The sequence below is a fragment of the Strix uralensis genome, chromosome 2 (assembly GCF_047716275.1).
Source record: "Strix uralensis isolate ZFMK-TIS-50842 chromosome 2, bStrUra1, whole genome shotgun sequence".
NCBI lineage: Eukaryota > Metazoa > Chordata > Aves > Strigiformes > Strigidae > Strix > Strix uralensis.
The window spans coordinates 63,172,725-63,189,455 of NC_133973.1; the positions used below are offsets into that span (position 1 = coordinate 63,172,725).

At 39.4% G+C, this 16,731-nt stretch overlaps 1 protein-coding gene across 1 annotated transcript in view; it reads left to right on the forward strand.

Annotated features, from left to right (window-relative positions):
• Positions 1-16,731, forward strand: part of OCA2 (OCA2 melanosomal transmembrane protein) — a 191,095-nt gene that overhangs the window by 103,669 nt on the left and 70,695 nt on the right. Inside the window, exons 18-20 of the mRNA XM_074860952.1 lie at positions 8,179-8,306; positions 12,950-13,009; positions 13,563-13,667. Coding sequence (XP_074717053.1) covers positions 8,179-8,306; positions 12,950-13,009; positions 13,563-13,667 — 293 coding nt within the window. The remainder of the gene's footprint in view (positions 1-8,178; positions 8,307-12,949; positions 13,010-13,562; positions 13,668-16,731) is intronic.

The window sequence follows — 16,731 nt, forward strand, 5'->3', positions numbered from 1 at the left end:
CACAATACTCCAGGTGTGGCCTCACCAGTGCAGAGTACAGGGGGACTATCACCTCCCTGCTTCTGCTGGTCACACTATTCCTAATACAAGCCAGGATGCCGTTGGCTTTCTCGGCCACCTGGGCACACTGCCAGCTCATGTTCAGCTGCTTGTCAATTAGAACCCCCAGATCCTTCTCTTCCAGACAGCTCTCCAGCCACACCTCCCCAAGCCTGTAGTGATGCATGGGGTTGTTGTGGCCCAGGTGCAGCACCTGGCACTTGGCCTTGTTGAAGTTCATCCCGTTAACGTTGGCCCACTGATCCAATCTATCCAAGTCTCTCTGTAGAGCCTCCCTATCTTCATGTAGATCGACACTCCTGCTTAACTTGGTTCATCTGTGAACTTACTGCTAATACACTCTATGTCCTTATCAAGATCATCAATAAAGATGTTGAACAGAAATGGTCCCAACACTGAGCCCTGAGGAACACCACTTGTGACTGGCCACCAGCTGGATTTAACTCCATTGACCACCACTCTCTGGGACCGTCCATGCAGCCAGTGCTTGACCCAGCAGACCGTTCGCTCATCCAGGTCACGGGCAGCCAGTTTTTCTATGAGAATTCTATGGGGAACTGTGTCGAATGCTTTTTGAAAATCCAGATAGACAACATCCACAGTTTTTCCCTCCTCTAATAGTCAGGTCGTCTTGTCATAGAAGGAGATCAGGTTTGTCAGGCAGAACCTGCCTTTCATGAATCCATGCTGACCAGGCCTGATCCCCTGGTTGTCCATTATATGACTTTTAATGGCACTCGAGATGACCTGCTCCATGACCTTCCCTGGCACCGAGGTCAGACTGACAGGTCTATAGTTTCCTGGATCCTCCTTTCTGCCTCTCTTGTAGATGGGTGTTACATTTGTTACCCTCCAGTCCATTGGGACCTCCCCAGTTAGCCATGACTTCAGGTAAATCATGGACAGCGGCTTGGCGAGCACATCTGCCAACTCCCTCAGCACCCTTGGGTGTAACCCATCCGGTCCCACAGACTTGTGTGCATCCAAGTGGTGTAGCAGATCTCTGACCACTTCCTCTTTAACTGTGCTGACCTCATTCTGCTTCCCCTCCCCATCTCCTGACTCATGAGGCTGGGTGTCCAGAGAACAGCCAGTTCCACTGCTAAAGACTGAGGCAAAGTAGGCATTGAGCATCCTTAGTTACCATGTTTTCCTCTGCATCCAATAAAGGAGGGAGATTTTCTCTAATCCTCCTTTTGTTGTTAATGAATTTATAGAAACAGTTTTTATTATCTTTAACAGCTGTAGCCAGGTTGAGCTCTAGCTGCACTTTGGCTCTCCTAATGTTCTCCCTGCATAGCTTCACTACATCTTTATAGTTTTCATGGAGACCTGCCCCCTCTTCCACAGGTCATAGATTCTCCTTTTGTTCTTGAGATCCAGCCAAAGGTCCCTGTTTAGCCAAGCATAGGTTCCTGTTTCTTTTGCCTTCCGTGGGGTTATATTTTCCATCAACTTTTTTCATGTTCTTTTAATACTCTTGCATTGTACCAAGCATTTACTGTTGTGGTGCAAGCTGTCCTGGAATGTCACCATCACCGATCTGTCCCCAGGAAGTAGCCTTAGACTGTGGTGCTACAAATAGTACAGAACAGAAAATGATTTCTATGAAGCTAAGCCTCTGAAAAGAGACTTCTCAAAAGACACGCAAGTTGATATGTAAGAGGGAAACTTTATAAGAAAAATTATTGAAGATAAAACAGTGCTTATCTGTTGACAGCAAATATTACTTATGAACATTCAGCATGATTTCAGAATGTATATTTTCAGGGATGCCTGATAAAATAAAACAAAAAATTACAGAAACTGAAATACAGGATATTTTCATTCACATTCAGAACTACTGATGAAATATATTCCATGAGTAGAGCAAGCACTACTGGAAATGTTTTTGATTTAACTTTTTTACCCCAATATTTCTATATGCTTGTATAAGAGTATAATTGAGTGTACGTTTTATATAACATTACAACTACACCATAGTATATGAAGGACCGGCATACCTCCTTAGACTAAATTTTGAGGGGTTGTGGAGTTAATCAGACTTCTTCTGATTAAGTTGTTGGAACACAGTGATGGACTTGACTTTGTTGTATATTCAATAACATGCTGTGTAACCAGTTATTCAAAGGTGAGTGCCAAATATTTTTTAGTTGGTAATTCTGTAATGGACATTGTAGGCTAAAAGGGTTTCTGCAGTTCACAAAAAGTTACTGTGGCCATTTAGACAAATAGAGAATTGTTAAGATCACAGAAAAAGAATATCATACTTTGCTCAGTGACAAATGTCTAAAAAATCAGTGTGTCCATCCCATAGTTTGGAGATAGGAGTATTATATTTTCATCTGGCAGAAGCTGGTCTAGCTGTTTTTTAAAAAAACCCTAATTTCTTAACCACTATGAACACTATTGTGTAGCCTGAATCTTCCTTGCTGCTATTACACCTCCTCACTTCTTCTTGTCCTACCCACTACTGCTGCCACAAAGAGGTTGCTCTCTGCCCTCTGGAGCAGCCTGGTACATACTCAAAGACTTTCCAAGACACCTTTAATCTTCTTATCTTTGAGATAAATATCCTGGATTATTTAAATTTTCCCTCAAAAGTCAACTTTTTGGATTGTTGATTGTGCTTATTTCTCTGCCTTGGATTTTCTAATGGGTATGCATCTTACTTAACATATATCTTCTCAAGGTTTACCAGGGATGAAGAGAGCAGAGGTTGCTTCACAGGATTTACCATTTATAGTCATGGTTCTGTATTTCAGTGGGCCATTAGGTTCAGTTGTGATCCACTGTATTTCCTGAGTCTTTTCTGCAGGACTCTTAGGCATCCAGTTGCTTCCCACCCTTGATTTGTAGTTTTAACTCTTCCTACCTGAATGTAGTACCCTGTGCCTGTCTTTACTGAGCAACGTGCTGTTTTGCCCAGGCCAGCATTGAGATCATGCAATGCTATCCTTGCTTTAGTTTTCAGTGCAAATGTCTCACGTGACATTCCAGTTTTCATAAAAGTGAAATTTCTGTGTAACCTTAGTATTCATAAACACATTATTTCAAATTCTGTGCACATAAAGTGAACATACAGTGTCTACGTGTTCACAGTGTTAGGAGGAAGCCCATTATGCTTTTCAGCTGGTAGTAGGTCAGACAAAATTACTTTTACTAAGGAGTACAAATCTTTCTTAATGAGCTTTCGAAAGGCCTACAGATTACATAGTAATTTTTTTCTTTCATTTATTTCTCTTTCACCTACCTTCCTCCCACATATTCTAGACTCCTATTTGATTCTATTAGATTGTTTTCTATTTTCAAGTTCTTCTGCCTGATTATTTCAAAATAAAGGGTTTTTTTTTTGATTAGGATTGCAATTGTATTCTGCTCATCATGAGCTATTTATTGTTCCAAAGGTGGTTTTCCCTACTGGGTAAAGTGTATGTGAAAAGCAAAGCACTCAAGCTATTTCTACTATACATTTTTTCCAGTCCCAAGCAGAAGACATGGAAATGTTTTCTATGAAGAATGCATTGTAAATTTGCAAGGTGCATTTTATAATAAAATTTCATTTTATCATTCCTAAATAAATAGAAACTCTCACTGTCTTCAACAGGTACCATATCAGTGCAGAAATGGAATTTAGATTCAGTTTCTCTTCCTGTTTTATTTCCAGAACATAAATTGCTGTGAAAGAGAGGCACTAAAAGGCAGTAAAGGTAGTGGTCTGTGGAACTATAAATGGGCTTTGCTTTCAGTATAATAATGAGAAGTTATTTTTTGAAATTATTTCTATTTCTCTTCCTCCTGGCTCTCTTTTGTGGCCCAGTAAGCTAGAAAATAAATGAACAGAGAAGCCAGTCTTTAATGTATCCTAGTATTTTCAATTCTTTAAAAAGGAAAGAATACTTCAAATTGAATCCGGGGCAAATGCAAAGCTACCCAAATATATAAAACTGATATAGTATGTTTGCTGTCATGAACATACTTAGAAAGGCATGGGAAAAGACTTAGAAAACCTGCCCACTTAGAAAGGCACGCTGCCACTAACTTTGTGGTTATCTTTGACAAGCAGTTCAACAGAGAGCAGTTAATCAAGTAGTTATGCCATACACTAACTACTGTGGGCTTCAGTCTTCAGAAGAAGACTTTACTCTGTCCAGCTGCAGGGTGCCTGAAGTTAAACTATGGTATGAAAGGGCATTGTGAATGGAGATCTTGCATGAAGTCCCCCAAATTCCTCAAGACACTTCCTCCTTCCTCTTCTCTTCTCTGTGCTCCCTCTGAGAGATGGGTAGCTATATCTCCTCTTTGCAGGCATAGCAAAGAAAGCAAATACACCCTGAACAGACCATGTGTGTGTAGACTGAAATAAGCTCTGTGCAGCCAGAACTGGCAGCTGATGTGTTTGAGCCTTCCGAGAGCTGTATTTGCTGGAGCACTGCAGGAGGACACCTCCCTTGCCTGTCCATATTCCCAGGGAACAATATTGTAGGTCAGGGCACTGTTCTCGCATGCAAAGCTGCATGCGGGGAGCTAATGCTTGCTGGTAACACTCATGGTGCTAGAAAATACCTGGCTCTATCCACGTCTTGTGCAATTCAATTACATTTCATTAGCTTTAGCGAATAATTATCATCTCCATATAGCACGTTCAAGTTGATTTGTTTTCGTTGGAGACAGGAGGGGAGAAATAATGCCAAGATATTATCACAGATTGTTCCAGAACTATTGAGAAAATGCTGTTCTTTAATTCTTCACTTTGTTGTACTTACATGCAAAATGTATGTGACAAAATGTAATGCTGTCACTTACATTTGTACAAAATAGCAGTAAAATTCTGCTACTAAGCTCCTGATCTGCACATATCTACTTCCCCTTGCAGTGTTCATGTAACAGGAATTGCCATCATCTTTATTTATTTAAAGCAGAGTTGAGCCTGCTTGCTGTTCTTTACTGGATGTTGTGGTTTGAACTCGGCCAGTAGCCAATCACCACATGGCCAGTCGTTTACTTCCCACCCCCCCTTCCCGGTGAAATAGAGGAGGAAAAAAAAAAAAAAAAGAAATCCGTAGACTGTATATAAAAAAAAAATAGTAATGGTAACAAAACAACACTAACAATAGTAAGTCCAAATGGGTAACATACAATGCAATTGCTCACCAACCAGCGACTGGTACGCAGCCGGCCCCCAGCAGCGATGCCGACCGCATCAAAAAAATCCCACCATGCCAACCGGAAAACAGAGACCACATCTCCTTTATATACTGAGCATGATGTCACATGATATGTAATACTCCAATGATTGATCCAGGCCCGGCCCTCTAGCTGTGCTCCCTCTCACTCAAGGAAAATTAACTCTATCCTGGCCAAAACCAGGACGCTGGAATTCAGAGAACAGCCAAGATGACAGAAGAAAATTAGGCAGTGCATTTCCATAACCCCTTTCTTTGTGTTCAGAGCAAATAACTATTTAATTTTCATGGACAGATTTGCTTTGTTTTTGGAAAGACAGTAAATCAGCTATGCTAGCAAAAAGGCATGGTAGACAGGAACTGACAGTTCTCTCACTGTCTACTTTGGGAACTCTGGGAGCACTCCTCTCCCTGTTGTTTGTAACTGTTTTTGCAAAGTCTATACACATACCCAAAGTTCAGTGCCCACCCCAGAAAATTAATATGTTTTCACTTAATGCCAGAAGCCAGCATTCATCCTTAGATCAGTCCCGGAGTCTCTATCCAGTGGTTGGGAAAATGCCATTCTTCACAAGAAAATTTGGGACCAGCTATTCCCACCCTGCTCTCTTTTGTGGTTGGTTTTGCTCTCCTCCTCCCTTGCAGTATGGCGCTCATGCGTGAACTATTTTTGACCATGCACTCTGATTTGATCACTGTGACCAAAGCAGGGAACAGGCTTGCTCAGCTGGCAGCATGGCAATGTCTCTGTCTTTGGAGGTGAGAAGAGCTGGCTGTGAGTCATGGTTTTTGGATCCAGTGAGGCTCTCAGATCAGATTTTACTCAAAATCTGTATCAGGAGCAATGTAGGAACTGAAGCTACAAAATTTGGGATATAAAATTCCTTTGTTTTTCAGCTCTCTGCTTAGCTTTGGCTTTGTTTCCATCTATATGGTGGTATTTCTGCCGACAAGCCATTAAATTTCCTAGTCCTTCATACCTGCTCCCTTACAAGGATTTCCCTGCATCTCCCTGTAGATTAGGTTTGCACCAGTCTAAAAGAAACCTTATTGTGAGAGATGCTTCTCAAGGAAACAGCAAGGCCACAGTGATCAGCTGTGTGGAAGCTTTTCAAGAAGGATCATGCTGAGAGAGAAGTCATTTGTAGTGCTGGGAAATGTGGTTTCAGCCAAGCAAAGAGTACAAAAGCCAGGTTAGGGCTATCAAGAATAGAGCTGAACTGCGGAGAAGATGGCACTTGGAGATGCTTGAGAGGACAGAAATAGGTCATCATCTGAAGAGTTGGTGTCACTGAAAGTGTTTTGGTTTTGGAGCCAAACAATGCAAGAAGTATGATTTCAGTGCTGCACAAATACTGCAGCAGGAAATAAACCCACATCAAAGAGTGAAAGCTGGAGCTAGGGTCAAGCTAGCTGGTTTAGCTCTCCTTACCAAACAGACCAGCCAGAGTATCTCCTGAGCTGCTGGTTTTGCCTTTTGGGAAGGTCTGGTTGTCTGCACTGGGCTTCAATGTTTTCAGCAGGTGTTTGTTACTGATCACAGTTAACCTGAAATTCTCATTTAGAGTGCAGTGTGTCACTGAAAGCTCCTAAAATGTACCTGAGAGAGCAAAATTCATTCTTCCATTAGGGAATTGAATCTGTGACACTGTATAGGAATTTTCACAGAAAACAATTAATTTTTACAGCTTCATGAACAGTGAAAACATTTGGTGTCTCTACTTCTCTTGTATTAAATACGATTTAAATAGAATATAGCTTAATTTTAAACTGTTGGATATTTTTGGATCTCTTCTTTTAATTTAATGGAAAAATACATATGCATAAGTTGAATGGTCTAAAATTATATGAATCGGTCTTCTATCTGAATTTTCTTACAAGTGTTAAAGGCTTTTGGAGAGGGCTCGCTTTATTCATCTATCTACTTTATATCAGGGACCTGTTTTCCCTAAGTCACATTTGTTATTTGATTGCAAGTTGATGACTTAAAGTTTTTTGCCAGCAAAGATTGTTATTATTCTCTCTTCCTCACCTTTTCTGCAACTCTGTGAATCCATCACTTTCCAACTATGAATATATGAAATATTATGAGGTGTATGAAATAGTAATTTGAAGAGGTGGAAGGCTTTATTTCCATGCCATTTAAAAAACCCTTAAATTATGTATCTTAGATTTTTGTATCAAAAATAAAATAAATCATCTGCTATTTAGGAAAAAAAATAGAGAAGAGACAGAAAGAGGAACATCATTCTGAGGAAAGAAACACCCAAACCCCTTTTGTTTCATGTCTGAAATCCCATTCTATTGCCTAAGATAAGTGTGCCAGAGGAATCAAAGACCTTCAGAAAGAATTTTATCTGTGCAGAGAGAACGTGAGCCTTGCTGGGACAGGACATTTGCTGATTACGGTCTCTGGCTGATTGTGCATTTGATTTGCATTTTTTATCAATCAGTTGCCTAAATATGTGCCTTAAAACACTTCAGGATGTATAGAAGGATCCTGTCTGGAGAGGGCCTGTTTTGCTTTTTAAAGTCAGTCTCTCTTCTTTTTTTAAAGAGATTTTCCTTTCCTCTGTTTATCTTCTAGGGCAGGTAGCCAGTGAGTTTTCAAGGGCCTGGGGCTGCAGCCAGCCTTTTGGGAGCTGCAGAATCCTTTAGTCTAACTCCTAAACACCAAAAAGTTTCTCTGTGATTCAAACCCATTGATTGTTGGGGGTAACCCAAATGTGCCTTATTTGCCTTTATTTCTTTTCTAATATATTTTAATTTGAAATCAGAGACCATTCATCCTGTGGTATCTGTGAACTTTCCCTGTTATAGCATCAGAGCAAAAGTGTGACAAAAACCTGAAAATTACAATACTGTAACTTTTACATTGGTAGGACATAACAAGGCTGTGAAAGGTAAAGTGTTCTCTCTTTTTCTCACACAGGCTGGATTGCCATGTTGGGAGCCATTTGGCTGCTAGTGCTAGCAGACATCCATGATTTTGAAATGATATTGAACAGAGTTGAGTGGGCAACCCTCCTTTTCTTTGCAGCATTGTTTATTCTCATGGAGGTAAGATTTTCTCATTTCTAAAGCCTGAAGAGTTATAACCGATTTAAAAGATGAATTATGTTCCTGGGCAGAGGCCTCCTGCAGATTCAATCACATGGGAATATTCAATCACACGGGAATATTGTAGATTGAGTGTAGCCGTGGTAGAGAGAAATTGCAGATTCATGGACGTTGGCTGGACCTCTTTGATATTTAATTTTTCACTGTAAGCTTCATCTCACTCTCCTTCTGCTGCGTTTGTTGAATATATCTGACACAATCATTTTCATATAAGTGGAATTTTAGTTTCCAGGTTTGTCGACAGTTTATGTGTGCAGATACTTTATATGTATTTATGTGTTTGTTTTGCAATTATTTAGATAAGTAGTAGGAAAAATAAAAGAGCAAGAATAAACCAGAACTGAAAAATGTTCCTAATGCTGTCTGCTACATGCTGGCTACCAAATGGCGTAAGAGATTTCATGGGAGTGTGGTTTGAAAGGATAATATCACTGACTTTCAGTTTGCAATTTAATTTAAAAATGAATTCAGTACTTGAAATGCCTGGTTATCTTGCTGTGTAGTTTTATTGTGTTTGTCTGCTTGGCTGTTAAAAACAGTCCACCCATGTTTGTATCCCATTTTATGTACTATTTGATGCTTTCTTATAGCCTGAGTGGATTTATTTTTACCCCAAATATTTGGATAATTCTTTGTATGACTACTCACATTTACTTGTCAATTAGGCTTCTAGAATGCTTGGTATTTTTCAGTTGTAATTTGTTGGGTTTAAATGATGTAATAGTGTAGAAACATGACTGACAAAACCCTAGTGACCACCAGCACCCCCATGGCTAGTGAACTGTTTGAGTGAGTAGCCTGGGAAAAGCCTGTAATAAAAAATTTACTTACACAGCCTCCTTCCTCCCCCCTTCCCCTCAGTAATTGCAAAGAGTCCAAGAATTTGTAAATTGGGATCTATTAAAAAAAAAAAATCACCAACAGTAAAAGGAACAAAATTTGAAACAAATACAAACAATGAATAATTCAACTAACTCTAATTAAAGCCAAACTGGAAGTTAAAATTTGGTAACCTCTGAGAAGATGAATGGAAACTCTGATTATCATTAGGAGGCTTGTTTGCAAGCTACTAGGTCTAAAATTCATCAGGAACTGTTGATTTATTGTACACTCATTAGTACAGGCAATTTTTAGTTCTCTATGTTGTCAGGCTCTATATATCCTTGCATTTTCTAGCTCTCATAGGGAATCCATATTGAAGCCATGTTTATTTTGTCTGCTGCTGCTGTAACAGTTTATTATTTGCATTCCCTGATGTATTTATTGTTCTAGCTTGGATTGAATGGTTTTGATTTGAGTGCCGTGTGACTGCACAATAACATAGTAAAACGTGCAGGAAGTTATTTGCCATTTACTGCCAGACTTTGGATACGACTGTTGTAATCCACTGAACTTCATTTTTATGGTTTCTCAGGTCACCAGTGAATAGTTTGCTAATGAAAGAATATTTTTCCTTTGGCTCTCTGGAATAGCATCAATTTAAGGTCATGAAAGAAACTTGTACAAATAATCAAGAAAAAAGCAGGAGACATTAAATTTTTCCGCATAAATGAATGAGAAAAGTGTTCTAAGTATCATCGCTTCTAATTTTGATCTGAATTTATTACACTCTGGATTAGCAGGAGTTGACAGTCCTTGCCAAGGCATTTTTTTTCCTTTAGGGCAACAATGGCAAGAAGAAACAAGTCAAAACAAAGATATGCATTGAAATATAAGAAATTTTTCAATGATCTAGGCATTCAGCAGTTGTCAGCTCATATTCTTCACCTCACTGATCCTATACCTTGGATGCTTCCCTGTCTGAATCTACTTCCTACTGCTGTAAATGTTTCCTTTCCTATTACAAGGCACATTTAAAAACCTGTGTGGGACTTAGGCTGCAAGTCATTTTGGAAAATATCATTTGAGTTCCAGAGCCATGGGGGAACTCTTGGAAGTTCTGCCTTTGCATGCTCCTCAGTCCAGTCTGGTAGATCTTTTGCAATGAAAAAATCAGAAATCCTTTGGAGCTCCGTTGTTTTCTATTGTGTCCTTCTGGTACTTTGTCTCTACAGCAGTCTTTTTAGTCCTTGTTCACAAGTGGCTGTTACAGATTATAAAATCTTTCTGCTTCTTCTGTCTCTGTGACATAAGTTCCTTCACCTCTCAGGGATACAGTATTTTGTTCACTTTTATAGTCGAAATTGACATTTTACCTCAGTGCCCTCAGAGTTTATTTTCAACAGTCCTCATGGCATACTGTCCATAAGAGGGTTTCATGCAAATTTTTATGCACAAATTAAACTTTGATCTAAAATGGCACATGAATTTTTCTGCAGTAAAACTCTATTTTGAGCTGTCAGACAGGAACTAGTACACTTGAAGTAGTAGTACAGTAATAATTATTCCTCTTAGAAGACACAGGAAGATCCAGGACATCCTCTGTGCATTTTACACCCAGGGGAGGCCAGTGGAGGGGTGCTAACTGCTGAGTGTCACTTAGGTGCTTGCAGGCGATTGGCCTGGATATTGTAGATGCACCCTAAAGCTGGTTATGCAATTAGTACTGTCATCAGCTCTAACGTGATGAGCTACCTGCAGACTGACTGTCTTGCAGGAGCGATGTGCCTGTCCTTCACTCCCTTCCCTCTTTCCCGAATATCTCTTTTGTAGTACCATGGCTGGATTCCAGAACAAATTTCGAGGGTTAGTGAAAAGTAATATGAACTTTTAACAGATAATTAACTAATAAGGCAGCAATGTTAACTGAATGTAACTCTGGGCTTTAATTGCTGACAACTATGTGTTAAAAAGTTTATGTTGAAGTGTGAACACAAAGCAATTGCAGAAAAAATATTACCTTAATTAAGAATATTGCTCTTACATACATTTAAAAAGTCACTGTCATAACCTTTGAGCTGATAAAGCTACACAGATAGCTTAGAATGAAAATTACCAACAAGAATTCATTTCTTAGGAAACTTTCTCCTGGGAAATTAAAGTAATGAAAAACTGTCATTTTTTTTTTAAATGTAAGGGGTATGTGTGTGTATTTAGAAGTCTTATCACTTGTTTTCTGTGTGCTGCATCTTTAAATGTAGAGATATCTTGTCTTGTGCAGACCATTGTTAAAAGGGAATATAGTTTCTGGGCCAAACTTAATATGTGGTGATATCCAAACTACTAGCATTCAGCTGCCACCTGAACAAGCTGCAAATACAGGAATTGCTGGTCTGAATGACAGTCCCTTTGTCACTCTAACATTACCATGTATTATACCACAACACTTGGTGCCTATTAGGATCTTTGTCCATCTCTGTCATGGAATCTGACAGTGTGCTTGTTAAATGTTTTTTTTTTTTTTCCACTGATGTCTCTGAAGGGCTCTGTCTGACTTCCAGGTGTGCAGGTTATACAGAGTTGTGTTGTGTGAATACTGACTTCTGAGGCTCTGTGTGGGAACGGAGTCAGTAAGTGAAGCATTGCAGCTGACTGATTCTTTGCCATGGCAGAAAAAATGAAAGCAAGCCAATCAATGTGGTTCAGGCTGAGCCAAAAATGCTGCAATCTTCTCCCCAAGAAACTGAAAAGTCATAAAATAGATATACCTTATTCAATCTAAAACTAGTACTTCATTCTGGACACTTGTAAGAAAAGAAAACAAACCCGAAGTGAATTAAAGGCTAGCTCTTGTGAGCTAAAATCACCCTTTTACCTTGTGGTTTGAGGGAGCAGATCATTCTTTTGGGGTGTGAATACTCAGTTTGTACTCTCCTATCTGCCCGAGGGGAGACCAGAGCAATCACCACTAGGCTGGAGTCTTCCTACATCTTTTCATCCATGGTAGTAGACATGGTTGTATGGGATGCTATCTAAGTATCCTGTACAAATGGGAGTGGCTCTCACAGGGAGGACAGAGCACTCTCGTCCAGGCTGTCCCCAGGTCCAATGCTTACAGGGGTCACCTCCTTGGTTCAGGTGCCTGACTTGAGCATCAAAGAGCTGATTTTCCTGCCTCTCAGGTGCTGCTGCCTCTATGCCAATTTCCATTCAGCCAAGATCTCTGGCCTGCTTTTAGCAGATGGGTACTGTTATTTTTTTATGGGTCTGAGAAAGCTGTTTAACAGAAACATGTATTTTGTTTTTCTATTTCTTCATCTGAGACTGAGCAGAATATGCCTGATTTCATCTGACCTTTTAAACACGTGATATACTTCTATCTATATTGCAGTTTTGGGGAAGTTGGTTTAAAATCAGTTGTGTTCAGGTATTCAGAAAGCATGTATCCACTGAAGAATGTAATCTTTACTTTTCAGCCATTCTCTGATGCCTGTGCCCCACACAGTAATCCTACAGTAATCCACAGTAATTTTAAATAATCCTACCAGTCATTCCAGTACAACCAACCCACTTCTGCAAATGCAGCTAACAATTTCAGCCATGTCTTTTCTCTCCACCAATTGCAAAGTTGCTGTAGAAGCTACATGAGATGAATATCAATATTTTGTGAATGGGAAGGAATTGTATTTTCTCACATCCACTGAAAAAAATGTAAGTGCGTCAGGTACTTCACTAGTTGATATCAATGTCTTCTTTTTTTTTAGGCTTTGGCTCATCTGCACTTAATAGACTATATAGGAGAGCAGACAGCTTTGTTAATAAAGGTGTGTTTAAAATATTTACAGTTTTTTAACAGTTAAGGAAAATAGTTTAACTCCAATAGAATAACAAATAATACATTCATTTTGAATTTAATGTTAATTATTACATTCCTGCATCAGCAATATCAAGAAAGCATGTCATACTTTGGTGTAGGTGATATTTAATATGTATGTATCTGTCCACAGCCAGAATAAATAGCCATAAAAGCAAAAGGGAAACCTTTTCTGTAGCCTATTCTATAACAAAGGTGAAAAAAGTATAAGCAGTTAAAGATGAAAATTCACAGTTGCACAATATATTTCTTGTGTGAAATCTGAGTATTAGAAATATCAGTATTTGTTTTCTTATTTGTTCAAATTTTCTTGGAAAAAGAACAGTAATTGTGTTACTAAATGTTGGGCTATTTTCATTAAGATGCTTTTCCTATCTCAGAGTCTAAAGGAATAATAAATGTTGATAAATTAAACCTGTGAAGAATGTGCAATTATGCCATGGGGAGTGGACAGAGCAACACTGATCTCATCAAAGTTTTAATTTGATCTCTCTCAATTCCAGGTGGTTCCTGAGGATCAGCGCTTGGCGGTGGCCATCATTTTAGTGCTCTGGGTGTCTGCTTTGGCCTCCTCTGTGATTGACAATATCCCCTTCACGGCGACAATGGTAGGGTCTGTGCAGCACTTGCACATCCCTCTCCTGGTGATGGCAAGGGAGCTGAGCTTGCTGATTAAGATTTACTTAGGTTTTTTTGACCTCTGCTGTGTCATAGTTTACTTTATCCCCTGAGATTGAATCATTATTACAAGTTTATTCATTCCATTTAGGCATCTGGCTAGCCATTGCTGCTAGCAGCCACAGTTAGCTGTGGAAGTAGATGTACGGTTTTAGCTGCACCTTTTCACTTTCCCTTGTATATCCACATCTGTAGCTGAAAAGTAAAGTTGTCTTTTTGATGGAAACAGTCACTATCCATCCACTGCTATCATTTTCCCTCTATGTGCTGTGTAGTTATGCCAATGTTTTTTTAACACCTGAAGCTTTTATTGCTACCTTACTTATGTAATTAGTTTAAAAACCAGCAAATAATGTTAAGCATAACAAATCCTTATCAGCAGCTGTGTTTTAATATCAGAAAAGTATTAAATTATAACAAATTAGGACATGCTCAGATACGTTTACTCAATCAAGTTCTCTGTTTAAAGTGCAATAATCCCTTCATTATACCATAGGAACGATTCATTGTTACAGCATGTTCTCAGTTAAGCATAATTTTTCTGCGCCTTTTTTCTTCCATTGTTATTGGATGGTCATGTCTACCCTTAACCTGTGTCAAGGTTTAAGACACTTCTTACAGGGCATGTGACAGATTGGACAGTTTTGTGACTGCTTTATAATTATATATTAATGTGGTATTTTGGTTTGATTACCGTGGTGTTTCTTGTGGAATTACATTGATTTAACAACAACTGATTGCAAGCAATAGTCATGAAGGGAAAGATTGGTTCAGGATGAGTCATCTCCCAGCACACACTTGAGGACTATTAAGCGATAATGCAGAAATCTTAGCTTATAAGGTTTTGCCTCATATCCAGCTAGTCTATGAAAATTGGCTTGTAGCAATACCAAAAAGCAGCTGCATGCACATTGATGAAAGGGTCTTTTACAGGTTTTGAAAGAAGCCCTCCTTTAAAGGACTATGTTTTGGGGAATAGATTGAAATATGGGAATCTTTTGGGATGTCTGAAGACCACATTTTCTGTATCTTTGAGGAGGGTAATACAGATGGACAGGAAAGGATCCTTGATAACATCTTAGACATATAAAATGTATATCTTTTTCGAGAGACTGCTGCATTTTTTTCTTTAAAATGGAGGTGGAGAGAGGAGGCAGGAAGAAAGAAAATTGCAGACATATTCTCACCTATGCAAAAGTGGTCATTAGGTGAGGTGTTAAGATACTGATGTGTTATATGACAAAGTGGAAACCTAGCATCATCTAGCTCAGTGAATGGCCTTGCACTTTAGTCTTTGTCATCCTACATTAGAAAATTCTTAAGTCCCAAGTTCTTATGTAAGATTGTATAAACTTTCATTTAAAATGATTTTTGTTTCTTTGGCACTTGGTTCCTACTGTTAAAATAAGCAATATTTGAGTTTGGAAGGCTAAATAACAATATATAGGTCAAAGTTATGATCTTCTGATGAGGAGTATTACATATATCAAACCCAGCTCTTCTGTAGAATGGCTTTTCGTTAATTGGGGACTGAGTGTTTGTGTGTAATAACCACACAGTGCAGCAGGTATTTCTTAAATCTCCTTTTATTTGTTCACTTGCTGTTTAGAGAATCAAGCTGTAATTGTTAATAGCAGATAACCATCCACACATCAAATTCACTTATTCCACCACATAGTTCACTCACACATTCACACAGTTACCCAGTGGGAGCAACGTTTGGAGGCCAACCCCAAGTTTGTGCTCAGAAGCAGAGGATCATATTGACATGCTTCTATATATGTTTGGTTTCATACACCCTAGTGACATAGGAGTATGGGGCATCTGCTATGATGTAGCCATAAATGATCCTGTCCTTCCCTTGCAAAAGGTACCAGCTTCACAGCTGAGCCTGTGCTCATAATAATAGAAGAAAGACTTACTAAGTCCCTCCAGGGCTCCATAAATCTCCTTCAGTGGTGAACAAATGTCTGCATGACAATGGGGCAATCTCTCTTGTGATTTTTGTAGTCATAGCCTTGATGGGCCAGGTACTGGGTGGGAATGTGGGACCCATCAAGTTCCTCCCATTTTTTGAAACCAGAGATACAAAAAATCTGGGTAGTTTCATAGATATTAGCTGTATGCTCTGACTGAGCAAAGAGTGTTTCGAGAATGGCATGAGAGACCTCTGCCAGTAGTGGATTTTCTCAATCCAAGGTAGTTAGCCATGGACCAGTAGGAGTTAGGGGAAACCAGGATCACAGCGTGACAATTTATTTGACTTGTACATGGATAGGGATTCCTGAAATATCATGCAGAGATGATGAAAGGTTTAGTGGCAGCTCACAGTCAAGGACACCAATGGTGTCTCTTCTGCATTAGAAAGGTGAATATATCATCATTTTTGTCCCATATTCCAGGGATGAGACAGTCCTGTCAGTCCCAGCTCTTCTGGCTGTGAGCCTCCAGCTGATTGAGGACAAAACTACAGTGATGGCAAGGGTGTCTAGAAAGTCATATTGCTCTGTTCCTTCAGGGGTGGGGAGGTGCAAGAAGACAGACATCAGTTCTTTCATGGGATGTCCCCAACACTGCCTCTGTGTTCCTGGATAAGGTCTTTCATTCATCCCCTACAACACTATGCAGTGCGTGTTGTCCAGACTTGGAGCAGGGAGATGGGATGGGGTACACACAGTGTAGTAACTCATAAATGGCATGAGGGTGGACAGATGTAAAGTTCTCCAGTGTGAGGTGACTGACCCCCCTGGGCTGAAGCACCCTAGATAAGAAGAAACTCAGCTCCAACTCTTTCAATCTCCTATTACACTGTGTTACTTGCTCATGTAGAATTAGCCCATATAATTGATATGTAGAATATTTTGACCCATTTTCTGCCTGAGAAATGGAAGAAATATGGAATTCCACTATAGCCTGAGGCTTGACTTATAAGGCACATAGCTGGAGGAAAGAAAAAGAGAAAAACATGCAGATAACTCTGTAACTGTGATATTG